The sequence below is a fragment of the Dendrobates tinctorius genome, unplaced genomic scaffold, assembly GCF_039654945.1.
Source record: "Dendrobates tinctorius isolate UK_male_01 unplaced genomic scaffold, ASM3965494v1 ptg000027l, whole genome shotgun sequence".
NCBI lineage: Eukaryota > Metazoa > Chordata > Amphibia > Anura > Dendrobatidae > Dendrobates > Dendrobates tinctorius.
The window spans coordinates 8699752-8714389 of NW_027361695.1; the positions used below are offsets into that span (position 1 = coordinate 8699752).

Genomic DNA, 14638 nt, shown 5'->3' on the forward strand with positions numbered 1-14638 from the left:
CCCCACTGAGCCACCGTGCTTGGCCTTAGTAGTAGCCTCTAGTCTATTATGACCCTCTTAGTAGTATCTCCCAATCTATTACGGCCCCCTTAGTAGTAGCCCCAAGCCCATTATGGCCCCCTTAGTAGCCCCCAGTTTATTATGGACTCCTTGGGCCGAGATCACACATGCGAGGAATATGGCCAAGTCTCGCGTGTTAATTGCCTGCACTCAGGAGCGGAACGTGCGGCTCCATGTATTGCTATGCGGCCACACACACACACACTTTGATCCGAGTGCGGCCGCAGTGCCCGGTATTAACATGCGAGACTCGGCTGTACTCCCCGCATGTGTGATCCCGGCCTTAGGAGTCCATAATAAGCCGTGGGCTACTACTAAGGAGACCATAACAGACTAGTCTGTCTATTATGGAGTCCTTAGCAGTAGCCCCCCATACGTAAAGACACAAACACCCAATCTTAAAATAGAAAAACAGGCCCCCCCCCCCTCCATTTCAGATTCAAACCCCCCACAGCATAATCTGGCACAAATTATTTTAGCTTAGAAAAAAAAAAAAAAAAAAAAAACACATTTTAACATTAAAATATATATTATGAGACAGCAATCCAGATTTTGACTGAATTATGGGGCAAAGCTGCAGAGTGGGAATAGGGCCTAGTTTATTTTGTAAAACATACTAATATTTCGGTGATCGGAATGGAAAGCAACAATGAAGAAGGACATGCGCGTACACACAAGTGGGAAACAAAAACAAAACAAACAGAGTACCGGTACATACATAAAATCTCAAAAACAAATTTTATTAATTGGAAAAAATAATGACATCAAGAACGCCAAAGTGCGCGAGATGGTAACAACACGGTAAAGTAAGTCAAACAGGTCAAAACCAAATAAACACATTTCACATTTGCTGTAACGGCACTACAGTTCTTCTCGCCAACACACAACTTCTCAGAACTATGTAAAGAGAGATTTGTCAAACGACAAAACACAAAATACATCAGATCAAAAAGCGTAAGTACACACGGTTATTGCACAGCTTCACAAATAATCTGCAATATACGAGTTTGGCGACGAACTGTGAGAAAGAAAAGATACATTATCACCAAGACTAAAGTTAGTATTTTATTTTTATTTTTTTGCTTTAAAATTTGGACCAATTTTTTGTCAACTTCGAGAGGCAAGGTAAGATTTCAGGTCAAGCACTCCTATCAAACAAACACAAAAAAGCTATTTTCTGCATATATTATTCCCCATCACCCTTTAAGTTTTTAAAAATTTTAAATTACTCTAAAACAGTTTTTATTTTGTTTTCTTTTTAACTAGGGAAAAAAGAAACAAACTCAAATATATTTAATTTTTTTTGGGGGGTGGGGGGCGCAATTTTGGTTACTTCATCCATGGGAACTTTGGTAACCAAAACAACTACTGCACGTATCCCATTGTTACCGTATGACATCTTGAAGACTGGGATGGAACGTTCTACAGATTTCTGGACATCACCGAGATCTCATCATGCAATAATGAAAAGCCGGAAGACCAAATTCACACAGTTTATTGTTATTCTTTTAAAAAAAGGTAAAAAACAAGAGAGGATGGATGTTTAGATCTTTTCTTTCCCATTTTTTTATATAGTCGAAAAGTGTTTTTTCTCTTTCCTTGGGGAGGGGGTTTGTAAAGGATATATATATATATATATATATCTCCTTGACAAAAACGCTGCAAAAATTGGCTCAGAGGTGAAAAATTAAGTGACTGATTTTTATTATTTTGCCATCATGAGTTAATATTTGATGTTAGGACTGCATTCACACTTGGTGGATGTGCTCATGTCATGGATGAACACTGCCATCCTTGGAACATCTCATTCAAGACTCACTTAAAGGGAATTTGTCAACAGGTTTTTGCCACCTCATCTGAAATCAGCAAAGTGTAGAGACAGAGATCCTGATTAGAGTGAGGCGACACTTACTGGGCTGCTTGCTGTCGTTTTGATAAAATAACTTAAATGGGAGATCATTAAACAACTAGTATGGTAGTCCTCCATATTCATAAGCTCTGTATAACCACACCCCCCACCTCTGATTGGCAGCTTTCTGTGTACAAGGAGAGAGACCTGCCAATCAGTGATGTGGGCAGGGGTCACGCTGCTAATTCTGCAGCCGTTGAAACAGTGATTTTATCCAGAGGATAGCAAGCAGCCCAGTAAGTGACACATCACTGGAATCAGTGTCTCTGCCTCTACATCATGCTGCTCTCAGATGGGAGTAGCAAAAATCTGGTGATAGAGTCCCTTTAATTTTGTAGGAATTCACTAGAGGGGAAAAAAATAAAATAAAAAATAAGTCTATATTTGAGCTATAAGAAGCCACCAGGACCAGCACATCACTGTATGGATTTTACAGGTCCTGACTGGCTGAAGGAAAGGACGCACGGATTGTAAAGACAGATGCACAAGGAAAAAAAAAAAAAAAAAAAAAAAACCACCATCAATACACCACACATTTCACAAAAGAAATACACTATTATAAAACTGTATTGAAAATAGATTTTATATTTCAGAAACACCAAATCCACATTTTTGATAACTACTGGACAAAAAGTACAATACATTACCAAGAAAAAAAAAAAAAAAAAGTAATGCAGTGGGTAAAAATAAAAACGTCAATCAATAGCCTAAAACACAAAGCTTAATGTTCCAGGTTCTTACACTTGTAACCAAAGGACATTTATATCATTACATCTTCACAGATCCAGAAGGGCAGAACACAACTGGGTCAATGGTGGGATTCGATCAGACGAGTGTTGTTAGATGTCCCACCACAAAATTCAAGTACTCCTGATTGATATGATGGGGGGGGCGGCTAAAACTACAGATTGTCCAAAGGCAAAATATTTCTATACAGAAAGGAATGGGGGAGCTCATAAAACATCACATCTTACACGGCAACAGCGTTTCAACTTTATATCAGAAACACAGGAAAGGTGGGAAGAAAAAAAAAAAAAAAAAATTTTTTTATAAAACATTGGATTTCCATACAGACCCTACAGGGGAAAAGAGATTGCACGAACATTCAGGACAAAATGAGAGCTGAACTGCAATACCAAAACATAACTCAGATAACGGTGGCACTGTTTCAGGAAGAGAGCAGCCATCTTTTGAACTATGCAATGTTCTAAAAAGGAAAATGATGAGGTATGCGATTTGTCAAGGCTTTTTTTTTTTTTCTTCACAGTTTTGTTTGTGCAAGACATGGGCATATAATATTATAAAACATATATGATAATATGCATATAATAGAATGATAAAAACATGCCAAAGGTCAATAACACCAAGCCTCCCCACATGAACCATAGGCTTGCACCTGAAGGATTCACACAGATATATAGCATTAGCTTTGTTTTTAGGATTTATTGCTCATTAAGCTTATATTGTGCTATTTATATTTGCCCAAAAAATTCCAGTAGATTATTATTTTAATTTAAAAAGTTTCAAGTATGATAATGGCTCGCTCCTGTGCTTCACTGAAAAGACCCTTTTACCTGGACCTGTGTAAACAAGGTAACGATCAGTCCTTTTGTTAATTGATCGTGTGTAGTGATGAGCGAACGTACTGGGATGAGGTGTTATCTGAGCATGCTTGGGTGCTAACCAAGCATCTTCCGCGCGCAGGAATAATGTGTTCGAGTCCCCACGACTGTTTGACAGCACATAAATGGATTGTCTGACAATCCCTACATGCGTTACGACTGTCGAACAGCCGCAGGACACGCAGCCGCGAGGACTCATTCCCGCACGCTGGAGACACTCGCTCAGCACCCGAGCATGCTCGCTCATCGTGTGGCAAAAAAAAAAAAAAAAAAAAAAAAAAAAAAAAAATCGTTGGCGGCACATCTTCCAGGAAAATGCAACGTGCTGCCGACAATTTGCAAATTCTACAAGACAGTCTTGACGATCATTCCAATTTGCATTGTCCCCATTTGAAAAAAAAAGGGACTGGAACTTGTTAGTGCGACGCTTGTTATGAGCAGAAATCTTAGTATAAAAAAGACCGACAGCCAGTTTCACGAATCCAACATTCACGGACCGAGTACAAACCGGTCGCAGTTCTCTGGACCCGAATGCAACAGCAGAACATAGGCTTATAATGCCGTCAGGAGATGCGGAGCGGGCCCAGACCACGAATATGGAATGCATCAAACCAAAATTTGTAGAATTTTTTTTCCATTTAGCGTAAAGCCACACAAAACTGACTGTTGCCAAGTTTACTGTTTCTTTTTTGGACACTTAAAAGTTGCATTTGATGCAACTTTTTGCAAGAGTCAAGGTGGCTCTGGTCACAGGGCCTTTTATTTATCTTGCCAAGGTAGCCATGTAGGAATCCAGGATTACCGGTATTGGAGTACATGCACCACGCGGTGCCCCGAGATTCAGTGGACAACTGCTCAAGTATTTCTCAACTACAGCAATGTGGCAGCAAAAGACAGAAGCGGGTTTATCTAAAAAATTACAGTCACAGATGGATACAGAACGGAGCACCAAACTACTTTTCAAGTGAGGAGATACCCAATGTGTGAACCCCGAGGTTTCTGAGGACATCCTATCCGAAGCATCGGAGAAGAAAAAAAAAAAAAAAAAAAAAAAAAAAAACCACAAACACACACGTCAAAACAGAATGAATTGAAAAGAAAGAAAAAAAAAAACCAAACACATGGCAAGGAGAAGGTGTCCCAAGATCAGCATCATATAGTTTAGTAGAGATCTGGAGAGGGCAGCGAACAAAAGTCTTGTAAAGCCAATAAATCCAGTTGCTGTAACTGACTTCTACTAGCACCTAGGTTCTTATCCTATGGAATATATGTACCCCAGCTGTTTTGGGACAGGTCTTGGAAAGGTGGGAAGAAGAGGAGGTGGTGGGATACTCGTCCTAATGCTGTGAAATAGGATTTCTATAGCGTTTCGGGGACTATATTGTGTTGTGCCAACACCGATCTAAAAAGGCAAGTCTATGAGTAAGATAGTCGATTGCAATATACATTATATTTACTATTATTTAGGGCAATGCCGTATATACACTGCGGGAAAATAAGCTACTCTAAAAAGTGAGAAGAGGTGTAAGATGCTGACGACAACCAAAGTGGAAGCTTATCTCCCCCCTGGGATCAAAAGGATCATATATTGAGGTTCCATCTCTTCCCCCTTCCTCACAGTACACATTGGATGGTCCGCCAGCTGTGCCAAAATTGGTGGAGCCTGTCAACATTACATGGGGAGGGCTTTGAATGGAGGTTATCCGGAGCAGCTGTTACATCAAGTATTGGTCACAAGTCCTAACAAACGATCGTCTCACCAGGTCCTAATGTTATAGCCGCGGTTCTGGACGGCACCGGATTAACCCCCCATATACACAGCAAGGGAAGCAAATGGAGTTTATCAAGACAAGGAGGACAACGTGACCCAACGTTAACAGATGAAACATGGATCTTTTATGAAGAATTTGACTTATTCTCTCTGGTGGTGAGGCTCATTTTTATTGGTATGGAAAAAAAAAAAAATTATATATTATATAAAAATTTATATATTCTCCCCCCCCAAGAGTCACCAAATTGTTACAGCTGCAGTTCGCTTTTCAAGTCGGTATTGCAAGTGTAAGGGCTTCAGCATCTCATATGACTGTACTAAAATGACTCCAGAAGTACCAGCAAGAGGAGGAGAAAAAAAAAAAAAAAATTAATTAGTTTTGTTGCCCCATATGCAATAGGAGAAAAAAAATAAATAAAAAAAATTCTACAAAGATAGTCTGGCCGCTTCATCTACAAGAAGAGACTTCTATAACTTACATGAAGATGTAAAGATCTAAATGGCTCTCAAATCTATTCTGAGAAAACACCCAATTTTATTTCTTTATTTACAGAAAAGAAAAAAAAAAAAAAAAAACCATACACACCCACAACAATATTGCAGCCTACTTACAGTACTCAGTTGGAGAAGAAAAAAAATATTCTAGATTTGGTCTTCTAGTTTTACTTCTTTTCCCCCCCCTTTTAAAAAGATAGCACCATTTAAATACAAAAAAAAAAAATGTATATATTATTAAAGCATGTAAACAAAATTAAAACCCACCATATCATGTGCTTTGTCCAAAAACAATTAAAAAAAAAAAAAAAAAAAAAAAAAAAAAACACAACTGTAGATTTACTAAACTATACAAGGTGGAAAAAAAAAAAAAAAAAAAAAAAAATGAAAAGCATTAAAAACAGCCAAAAAAACCCCATCAAGCGTTAAAAGTACGTAGCGCATGAATTACAGCCTCGAGGATGATGAAGAGTATTGCGGAGCTCAGGAAGCTGTCCATGCAGGGGAAAGAAAAAAAAAAAAAAAAAAAAAGGGTAAAGTGAGAAGGAGTGATCTCTAGTGTTTTTTTTCGTGTTTTATTCTAGAATTATAAATAAATCAGAAAGGGTTAAAAAAAAGAGAAGGGGACGAAAGACACAAAGCCTAGTGATATTGCCTCAGATATTACCCGTATTAAGTCTTGAAACTTTAAAAAGATGCAGTACCACTTCGACATATCGTGCCGCGGTGTAGCGATGAAGGCACTCCAACATGTAACATCCTCTGCATCATATAGAAGAAAAATTAAAGAAAAAAAATATATATCATTAAATACAATGCAGAAGACCATTCTTACCGAGCTCTTTCCATTGCAAACCTACACAAAAAAAAGTTCCAAAAGGGACAAAAAAAAAAAAAAAAAAAAAAAGTCAAATGGAACTGTCCCCATAAAAAGCACCTAACCTCAAGTGCCCGCATTCTCCACCAATTTTTATTTATTTTTTGTCGTTGGTTTGCTCACGTTCTAGTGCATAGATATCTTGGTTCCTCTAAAGCAATCAATAAATTACTTTAAAAACAATTCCTACCTACAAAATATGACGACAGAATGACATGGTCACATGTACGCCATGAAGACAATGCTGATAATTGCACTTTGTAAACTCAGGTTTTCACTGAAATACAGTGGTGAGAAAGGAAAAAAAAAAAAGCTGCAATCCTACAGCAACTCATACTGCAACCTTAAAAAGCACCCATCCACAAGTACAGGAAGCGGACCACACACATTAAATACTGACAAATTATTTCTTTAAAAACAAACAAAAAAAAAAAAAGTCTTTCTTCCCGTTGGTAGCCAAAGTAAAAGCTACCTAAAAAGTCTACAAAACTTTCTGAAGACACTGGGGATAGAGTTTAGCAACTGCACATTCGAAGTGACGGCCGAGGTCCCACAGCCTCTCTGGACTCTCGTACACTTTTCGCCAACTGTCTGAGGCTTCTTCGTATTGATAGAGGGAATTTTTTCGACTGGTTCGGAACACGAACTCTTCCACGCTGACTTGAGTCGCGCGGACGAACAGGTTGAGTTTACCCCTCAAGACCAAAAGTTTGATGTACGGATTAGAAGACTGTTCACATGGAAGATCCTTTTTTATAGTCCAACTGTTCTGTTCGATGTCGTACGCCTCCACGGTGAGCACGCGATGGTTGCCTCGGATGCCAGCTACATAGTAGATGGAATCTTTGTATACAGCCGCCATCCCCTGGACTCGAGGAACCGTCATGGGAGTCAGGTAGCACCAGTAATCTTTGGGAGGATCGTAGCACAAAAACACGTCTCCTACGTTGAAAGAAAGGGAAGAAGAAAAGCCAAACGATGAACGCAATTCGTGTTGCAACTTCCACATTAGACCTCATTCAGACATTGATTCCTCCCCCCCCCCCCCCATCAGTGATTTTCTTGTATGCCGGGGGGAATATGGGGTTGTTTTGGGACTCATTTTTATGCACCCTGAGCTGACCTTTGTGCTGATACCATTTTGTAAAAGATTTTTGTTTTAAGTTTTAATGAGGTAAAAGGGGGGTGTAATTTGAACTTTTATTTTTTAATTCCCACCGTATTCAATAGTTCCCTTAGGGGACTTGAAGCTGCAATTGTCTGATCACTTGTACTATACATAAGTATAGAGGAAAATCAGTCTCCTATGAACGCCAGCTAAGCCATCACAGGAGAATTAGAATAGGATTATAACCCACTAGCTGAAGAGCCCAGCACAGTAACAAACTACGGTTAGTTATAACAAATTATAATGAATATATACTGTATATATCTGAGTGTAGAGCCCCGTCCACACCGCATAGCCACATTCACTATAATATCCCACATCATCCCGTCAGCCAGAGCTACCGGAATACTATCCCTAATATCCCACATCATCCTGTAAGCCTGGGGTCAGTTCCACAGCGCTGAATGGAACGGTCCTAACTTCCATACCAAGGATCCCTTTAAGAGAGGCCTGGGGTCAGAATCAGAGCGCTGAGGGATTTGCCCCAACTTCCATACCAGAGATCCCTTTAAGAGGGAAGATGGGCCTATGGGATGGAGGATGTGTTATGGGGATATGGGCGGGGGATTCATTTGTGTCATGTGCGCTCTGCTCCATTTTGGGGGGCAGACAATGGCTGGGAGCTTATGTTCCCGGGGATGCTAGATTTCTCCCACCTGGTCAGTGTCTGCAGAGGTGTTGCGTGGAGTGGGAAAACTGTTGCTCATAGCAACCAGTCACAGCTCAGCTTTTTTTAAACAGCTTTGGTAAAATAAAAGATGCTTCGTGATAGATATATATATAAATAAATAATCGGCACCACATGATCACTTGATGGGCGGTGGTGGTGGTGGGGGTGACGGTCAGTATTGAATGCCGTTGTCAGAGATTGAAAGCGGGATTTAACAGGTTTACAGCTGCAGGCAAAGCTCCTCTCCATCGATGCCTGTTAGAGGCACAAGATGGCAGATTAAATAAGCCATCATGTGCGGGGTAAGATGCGGGCTCGGTGTGTGAGCCCGCATCAAAGGCAGGGAGCCGGCATATGACGTACCAGTACATCATATCGGTATGGGGTTAAATAATTACCATAGGGCTTTACGCCGATCCCAGCCATGGTATAAGGGCATCAGTTTTACATTACTGCTGCTAAGCCCGCACCAGCAGAGAGGAGGTAAAAGTACACTCAGATACGGACACTGTGCGCAAGTAGTTGATGTGTGGTATGCATGTTTTACACACAGTTACTTCAACATCCTGATTTCTTAATAGGCCAACCAACATTTTGACAGACCCATCCGTAAGCTCAGCAGCCGCCCTCCCCACCCACTGTTAACTTTGTATCGTCATCTCTTACCCTGTAGGACGTATATCTTGTCCTTATACTCGACAGCGCTATGAAACTCCATTGCGACAGGCATCAAACTCACAGCCGTCCAACAGTTGTCTCGGACATCGTAGCACTCGACGGACTTTAGCGGGTTGCGGCCATCCCCTTCATAGACGCGCCCCCCTATTGCGTATTGCTTACCACAGCAATGAACCAGTTTGCAACCTATCCGTGCCCGCAGCAGCGGCGCCTTTGCCAACCACCTGTTATTCGAGTGGTCATATAACCAGAAATCGCTTTCGGCTCTGTGGTCTATACAGACGTCGTTGTTACTTGGTTTATAGCCCCCCGCAATGTAAAGTTCGTTATCTGGCGTCACAAGGATCCCAACTTCTCGCAAGTCTCCGGGGGGTTTGCATAGTTTATAGACTTTTCCCGTGAGCGTGTCCAGACAAGGCACAGTTTGCTTCTTCCCTGAGTGTTTGCTGGCGGCTTCAAAGCAGATAACCATTTCCGAAGCGGTCATGCCGAGACGCCGATTACAGCAATTGGCACTAATCTTTCCCTTTTCTATATGGTTTTTAGGCATTGCCTGTGCAAACATTGGAGGGATCTTTTTCATAAATTGTTCATCCATAAGAGGCATACGAACACATTTGGCAAATATCTCTGGAAGATGCATTTCTCTTTCGACCTGGTCGTGCTCGAACCAGATGATGATGCTGTGATACACGTGTTCCTCCTTGTCCACGTCCAGGTCGTCACTGTCTAGTATACCAATGAGCTGATCTTTCCTCAGGTGCAGAAACTCCTGCTCTTTGGTGACGTACAGAATCTTTTTACGAATGTATTCTTGACACTTGTCCTTAAGTTCCTGGTGACCGTAGTGATCGGCAAACATAAATACACCTATAGAGTTCTGGGGGTCCAAGCGGCTGATCATGTATTGAGCGCACTGGTCCTGGAGGGAAGAGATCTGGAAGATGGTGGCTGCGGTGAACAGTGCCTGGACATTGGCCTCATTCAGCTGGATTCGGGAGGTGTATGCATAGTTCAGGACGAGCTGCATTGAATCCGCTTCGATTCCCACTAACCGGACCTCCTTCTGTGTGCTCTCTGTAAGGCCGCTAGTGAACATGGATCTGTTGAGGGGAGAGAAGAGCAAGAAATTAACAAAAAAAAAAAAAAAAGTCCAATAAACTATACAGATCCAAGGTGAGAAGTATGGAGACTACTGACAGTGCACTAGAAATTATGGAGAACTGCAGTCGTAAAGCAATTCATTTAATGGCAGTCAGTGAGGGGCAGATCTCAGTGTGATTACAAACACATCTAGGTGTCGTCTCATGGCAGTCAGTGAGGGGCAGATCTCAGTGTGATTACAAACAAGTCCGGGTTTCATCTCATGGCAGTCAGTGTGAAAAGAAGGGAAAAGCTAACAGTGTTGTGAAGAGAGCTGCAGAGGATTTTATAATAACCACACTCAGCTAAGCTACAGTGCTCACTCACCGACTGTCATGAGAAGAAAGTGTAATCACGATCAGCTCTTTTCAGATCAGGGTTTAAAATCTCCTGGGAAAAAAAACATATTCTCCTAACTTTGCAGGGGCATGTCGCCTCCTGCTTATGTTTAGACTGCTTCATATACTAGAAAAAGTACATGCGACCCAGAGAAGACTCCGTGGCAACGCACCGTTGGGATTATAAATTAAACTCTACTCTCCATGACAAAAAAACACCCAACAAAAATCAAATCGTTTTATTAAGCTCTGCAGCCACGATTCCATGAAGTGGCCGATTTAGCAATCTAAAAGTAGTGAAAGATCCTCTAAGTGAGGCCACGGTTGCAGACAAACCATCCGTGTGATCCTGCAGGCACGTGTTACTCCCTCCACTACAGACTGGAGCATCCTTATTTCTAGAAGACATTGTGGGGCATTTGAGAGCCATTGTCCACCATTACTGTCTGGACAACTTCTGGTCAGGAGCCACAACTCTCAGTCCACATTAACGCTACCACTATTATGGCCTCAGATTGCTTTACACTGGCATTCGCTGGTCGCTTTACCTGAAGTACGGACTGATTGCTGCAAGAACGTTCCGGTGGCAATAAAAATGTATCCCGTGATCCACTTCTACGTCGATATCGGTCAGCTGGCCTTCGTCGTACATCGCTTTAAGCTGCTGGAGAATGGTGCAGGCGTGGTAAGGGTCCACCCCGCCACTGACTGGACTAGGAGAAGGGACGCCATTCTGTGTTTGTAAAAACTTGGCTACTTCTGTAATTATTAAAAATAAATAAAAAATGAAATGTGAACAAAGAACAGTCATCTCTTGCAGGTGCAAAATTGTACATGAGCAGATTTGGTTGTCAGGGAACAGGATGGACCTCTCCACATTGGGTAGGGCCCATCCCTTGCTCCATTCCCCTCTTATCATACCCTGAATGTCTTTCCCAACCATGGAAGGTATAAAAAAAAAAAAAAAAAAAAAAAAACACACACAAACACACACAAACACACACAAACACACACAAACACACACAAACACACACAAACACACACAAACACACACACACAAACACACACAAACACACACAAACACACACCCTTTATTCTGTGCGCGACTCACGGGGAAGCTAATGAAAACCATATACATTAGATGAATGTCAGCTGAACCCACCAAATCCAGCAGGGTTGGCCAACCAGCTAATAAGTCCCGAAAATTCCCTGAATGTAGAAGTCAGGGAACAGAAGGGTCAGGCATGCCAAAACTCAACATGCCCAATCATTTGTTCTGAAGGAAGATAAAGGCTGTCAGAGGCATCAGGTTGCAACTCACTATTGAGAACCAATTCAGGGTCAGGAGGAATAGTCATCGGCTTAAAAGGAGTTATCAATATCAGATCGGGGGATGGGGTTGACACTCAGCACCCCCACTGCCCAGTAAGATGCCACCGGAGCCAGATATAAACAGTGACCAAAGCCAAAACAAAGCTCTCTACACCGTGTAATGGCCGTTCTCTGTACTGCAGCTCAGCTCCTATTGAAGTGACTGATCAGAGCAGCAGTACCCAAGATCGGCCACTACACAGTGTACGGTGCCATGCAGTCCTGACTCTGCACACTGAGGACATCCGGCCTCTGTGGGACACGATCGGTGGAGGTGCTGAGCATCAACCCCCATCGATCTGTTATTAATGACCCTTTCTACGAATATGTCCTCAATGTCGTAGTTCAGAAAACCCCATTAACAAGCATCTGTAGCCAGCCTTAGAACGGCCCTGTTTTGGCAGCGTCTTGTACCATTCCTTCATGCTGGAATAACATGAGCGTATATACTTACAGGGAGGTCGGAGGAGTCAAGATCCCGAGAAAATACAGGAACAAGGATCACTAAAATGTTACAGGATCTTGATAGGGGAAGGACATTTGATTTAGCCAAGCATGCTTTTTTTGTGTTTTTTTTTTTTAGTGGGTAGAGGCAGTAGTGTTGAATGAGTGTGCTGGGATAAGGTGTTATCTGAGCATACTTAAGTGCTGAGTGTCTTCGGCGTGCTTGAATGCTATGTTCTAGCCTCTGCATGTCTTGCGGCTGTTTGATAGACTATCCCTGTATGTTTTACGGCTGTTGAACAGCTGCGAGACATGCAGCCGCGGGGACTAGAACATATTATTCGAGCATGCCGAAGACATTCAGGTAGCACCTGAGCATGCAAGATAAGGTGTTATCTGCGCATCTAAGGGCTTGAATACATTGGGATCACAGAGGGTGATGTAGGCACCTTCTTGCCCCATTACTGTAGGATAAAGACTAATTACAGAAATCATATCAGGCCACCTTGGAACCCCTTCCCACTATGTGGTTTTGGGGTTGGTCTTTGATGTGTATAATGCTGTAGTCCCGAAAGTGTGAATAAAAGGACATAGGAGGATAATCCACTGCCACACACCACCTGCCCTGCTTATCTCCCTCCTCGGGAACGAGATTGCACAGGCCTCATTCCAACATCAAAAGCCTGGCAGAGCGAATACCCTGAATATCTGCAGAGTGGCTCAAAAGTCAGCCAGTGATATATCCAATATATACGGCCAGCAAATCTAGTAGGTGCAAAGCCTCTCCTCCATTCCCCCCCCCCCCCCTCCCAGGGCACCAAATCCAAGATGGACGTTGCAGCACCGTATGTAAAAACAAAGTTCATTTTGGCTAAAAGTATTATACACATACGATGATTAAAACGTCAGGCTATCGGACGCCCGCAATGGTCTATCACCCGGAACAACAAGATGCGAATTTTAAAGAGGTTGTCTCAGGCTTTTAAATGGTTAAATTCAAGAAAAAAAAAAAATGCAAACTTGCAGTTTTTTTTTTTTTTTTAATTAAAACCTCTCGATTGTCACAATTTTTAATTCAGTAGCACACAGCTCATTGCCTGGGTTACCAGCCACCTCTGCAGTTATCAGGAGGCGGCTGGTTGCGTAGGTAAGGAGATTGTTATAGAGCTTGCAAGCGCCGCTCCAAATCTGTCCAGCTTTATAGTGTCTCCGCACTCCTCCGGTGATGCCGAGGCCAAAGATCTGTGTGCACGGAGCGGCCCGGCGGCGCGGCAATTCTGCTGGGTCCGAGCCATCAATCTTCAGAAGCGCCGCCCCGCTGGACGCCCCAGCCCAGAAGATGGCGCCGGACTGGTACGTGAAATAACGGGGGCCATTAAAGCGGTTTACAAACAGCACACAATCAAAACGCACCATCAACACCGGGACCCTGCAGCGTTCCCATATGGGGGGGGGGGGCAATTCGCCGGCATCGTCCACGAGACTTGTCGATAAAGTTTTACGCAATTTGAACAGTTGCCGTAGATACAGCGCCCCGTTACAGCTCTTATGGCCCCCAGTCACCTGCACCATTATCTGGGAAGTGACTGTAACCTAAAACATGAGAGGATTGTGTGCCAACAGGCACAGCACAGCCTACTGGGGAATTCCGCTGTGTAACCCCTATTATACAGGCCTATGAGGAGGATACGACCCCTCAAAATCAGAGCCGAAGCCCCCAAATAACCCACCTCCTCCCTGCGCAGCCATTCTCCTCCTGCGGCTCCAGCTTGAGTACAAAACGTCACTTACTTCCTTTAGAAAGCCCGGATGTTCCCAGCTAGCCAATCACAGAGCGTCCCTGTCAAAGACGCCGTCATTCTATTGGATAGTTTAGCGCAAAGGACGCCGGGAAGTGTAGTTTCCCTGTCATCAGCAATAGGCGGAGCTAAAGCCCGGTGTTTTTGTGTGACGTGTCAACAGCTGGGAGAGGAATGCCGGGACTTGTAGTTCTACGGGGGGAAAGCGCTGGACCGGGTGGTGGTGGGGTTGACAGGTCACCCCGGGGTGATAGGTCACCCCGGGGTGATAATGGTACCTGCAGTCCCTGTAC

The 14638-nt window shown here is 42.8% G+C and overlaps 1 protein-coding gene across 1 annotated transcript; it reads right to left on the reverse strand.

Moving 5' to 3' along the window:
• Nucleotides 1–779: 779 nt before the first annotated feature.
• KBTBD8 (kelch repeat and BTB domain containing 8) lies at nt 780–14349 on the reverse strand. The gene is made up of 4 exons (XM_073569746.1): nt 14277–14349; nt 11280–11490; nt 9239–10353; nt 780–7676 (listed from the first exon to the last, which is right to left on the reverse strand). Exons 1-4 carry the CDS (start codon nt 14293–14295, stop codon nt 7216–7218), a joined length of 1806 nt encoding a protein of 601 aa, XP_073425847.1. The 5' UTR covers nt 14296–14349; the 3' UTR covers nt 780–7215.
• Nucleotides 14350–14638: the final 289 nt, after the last annotated feature.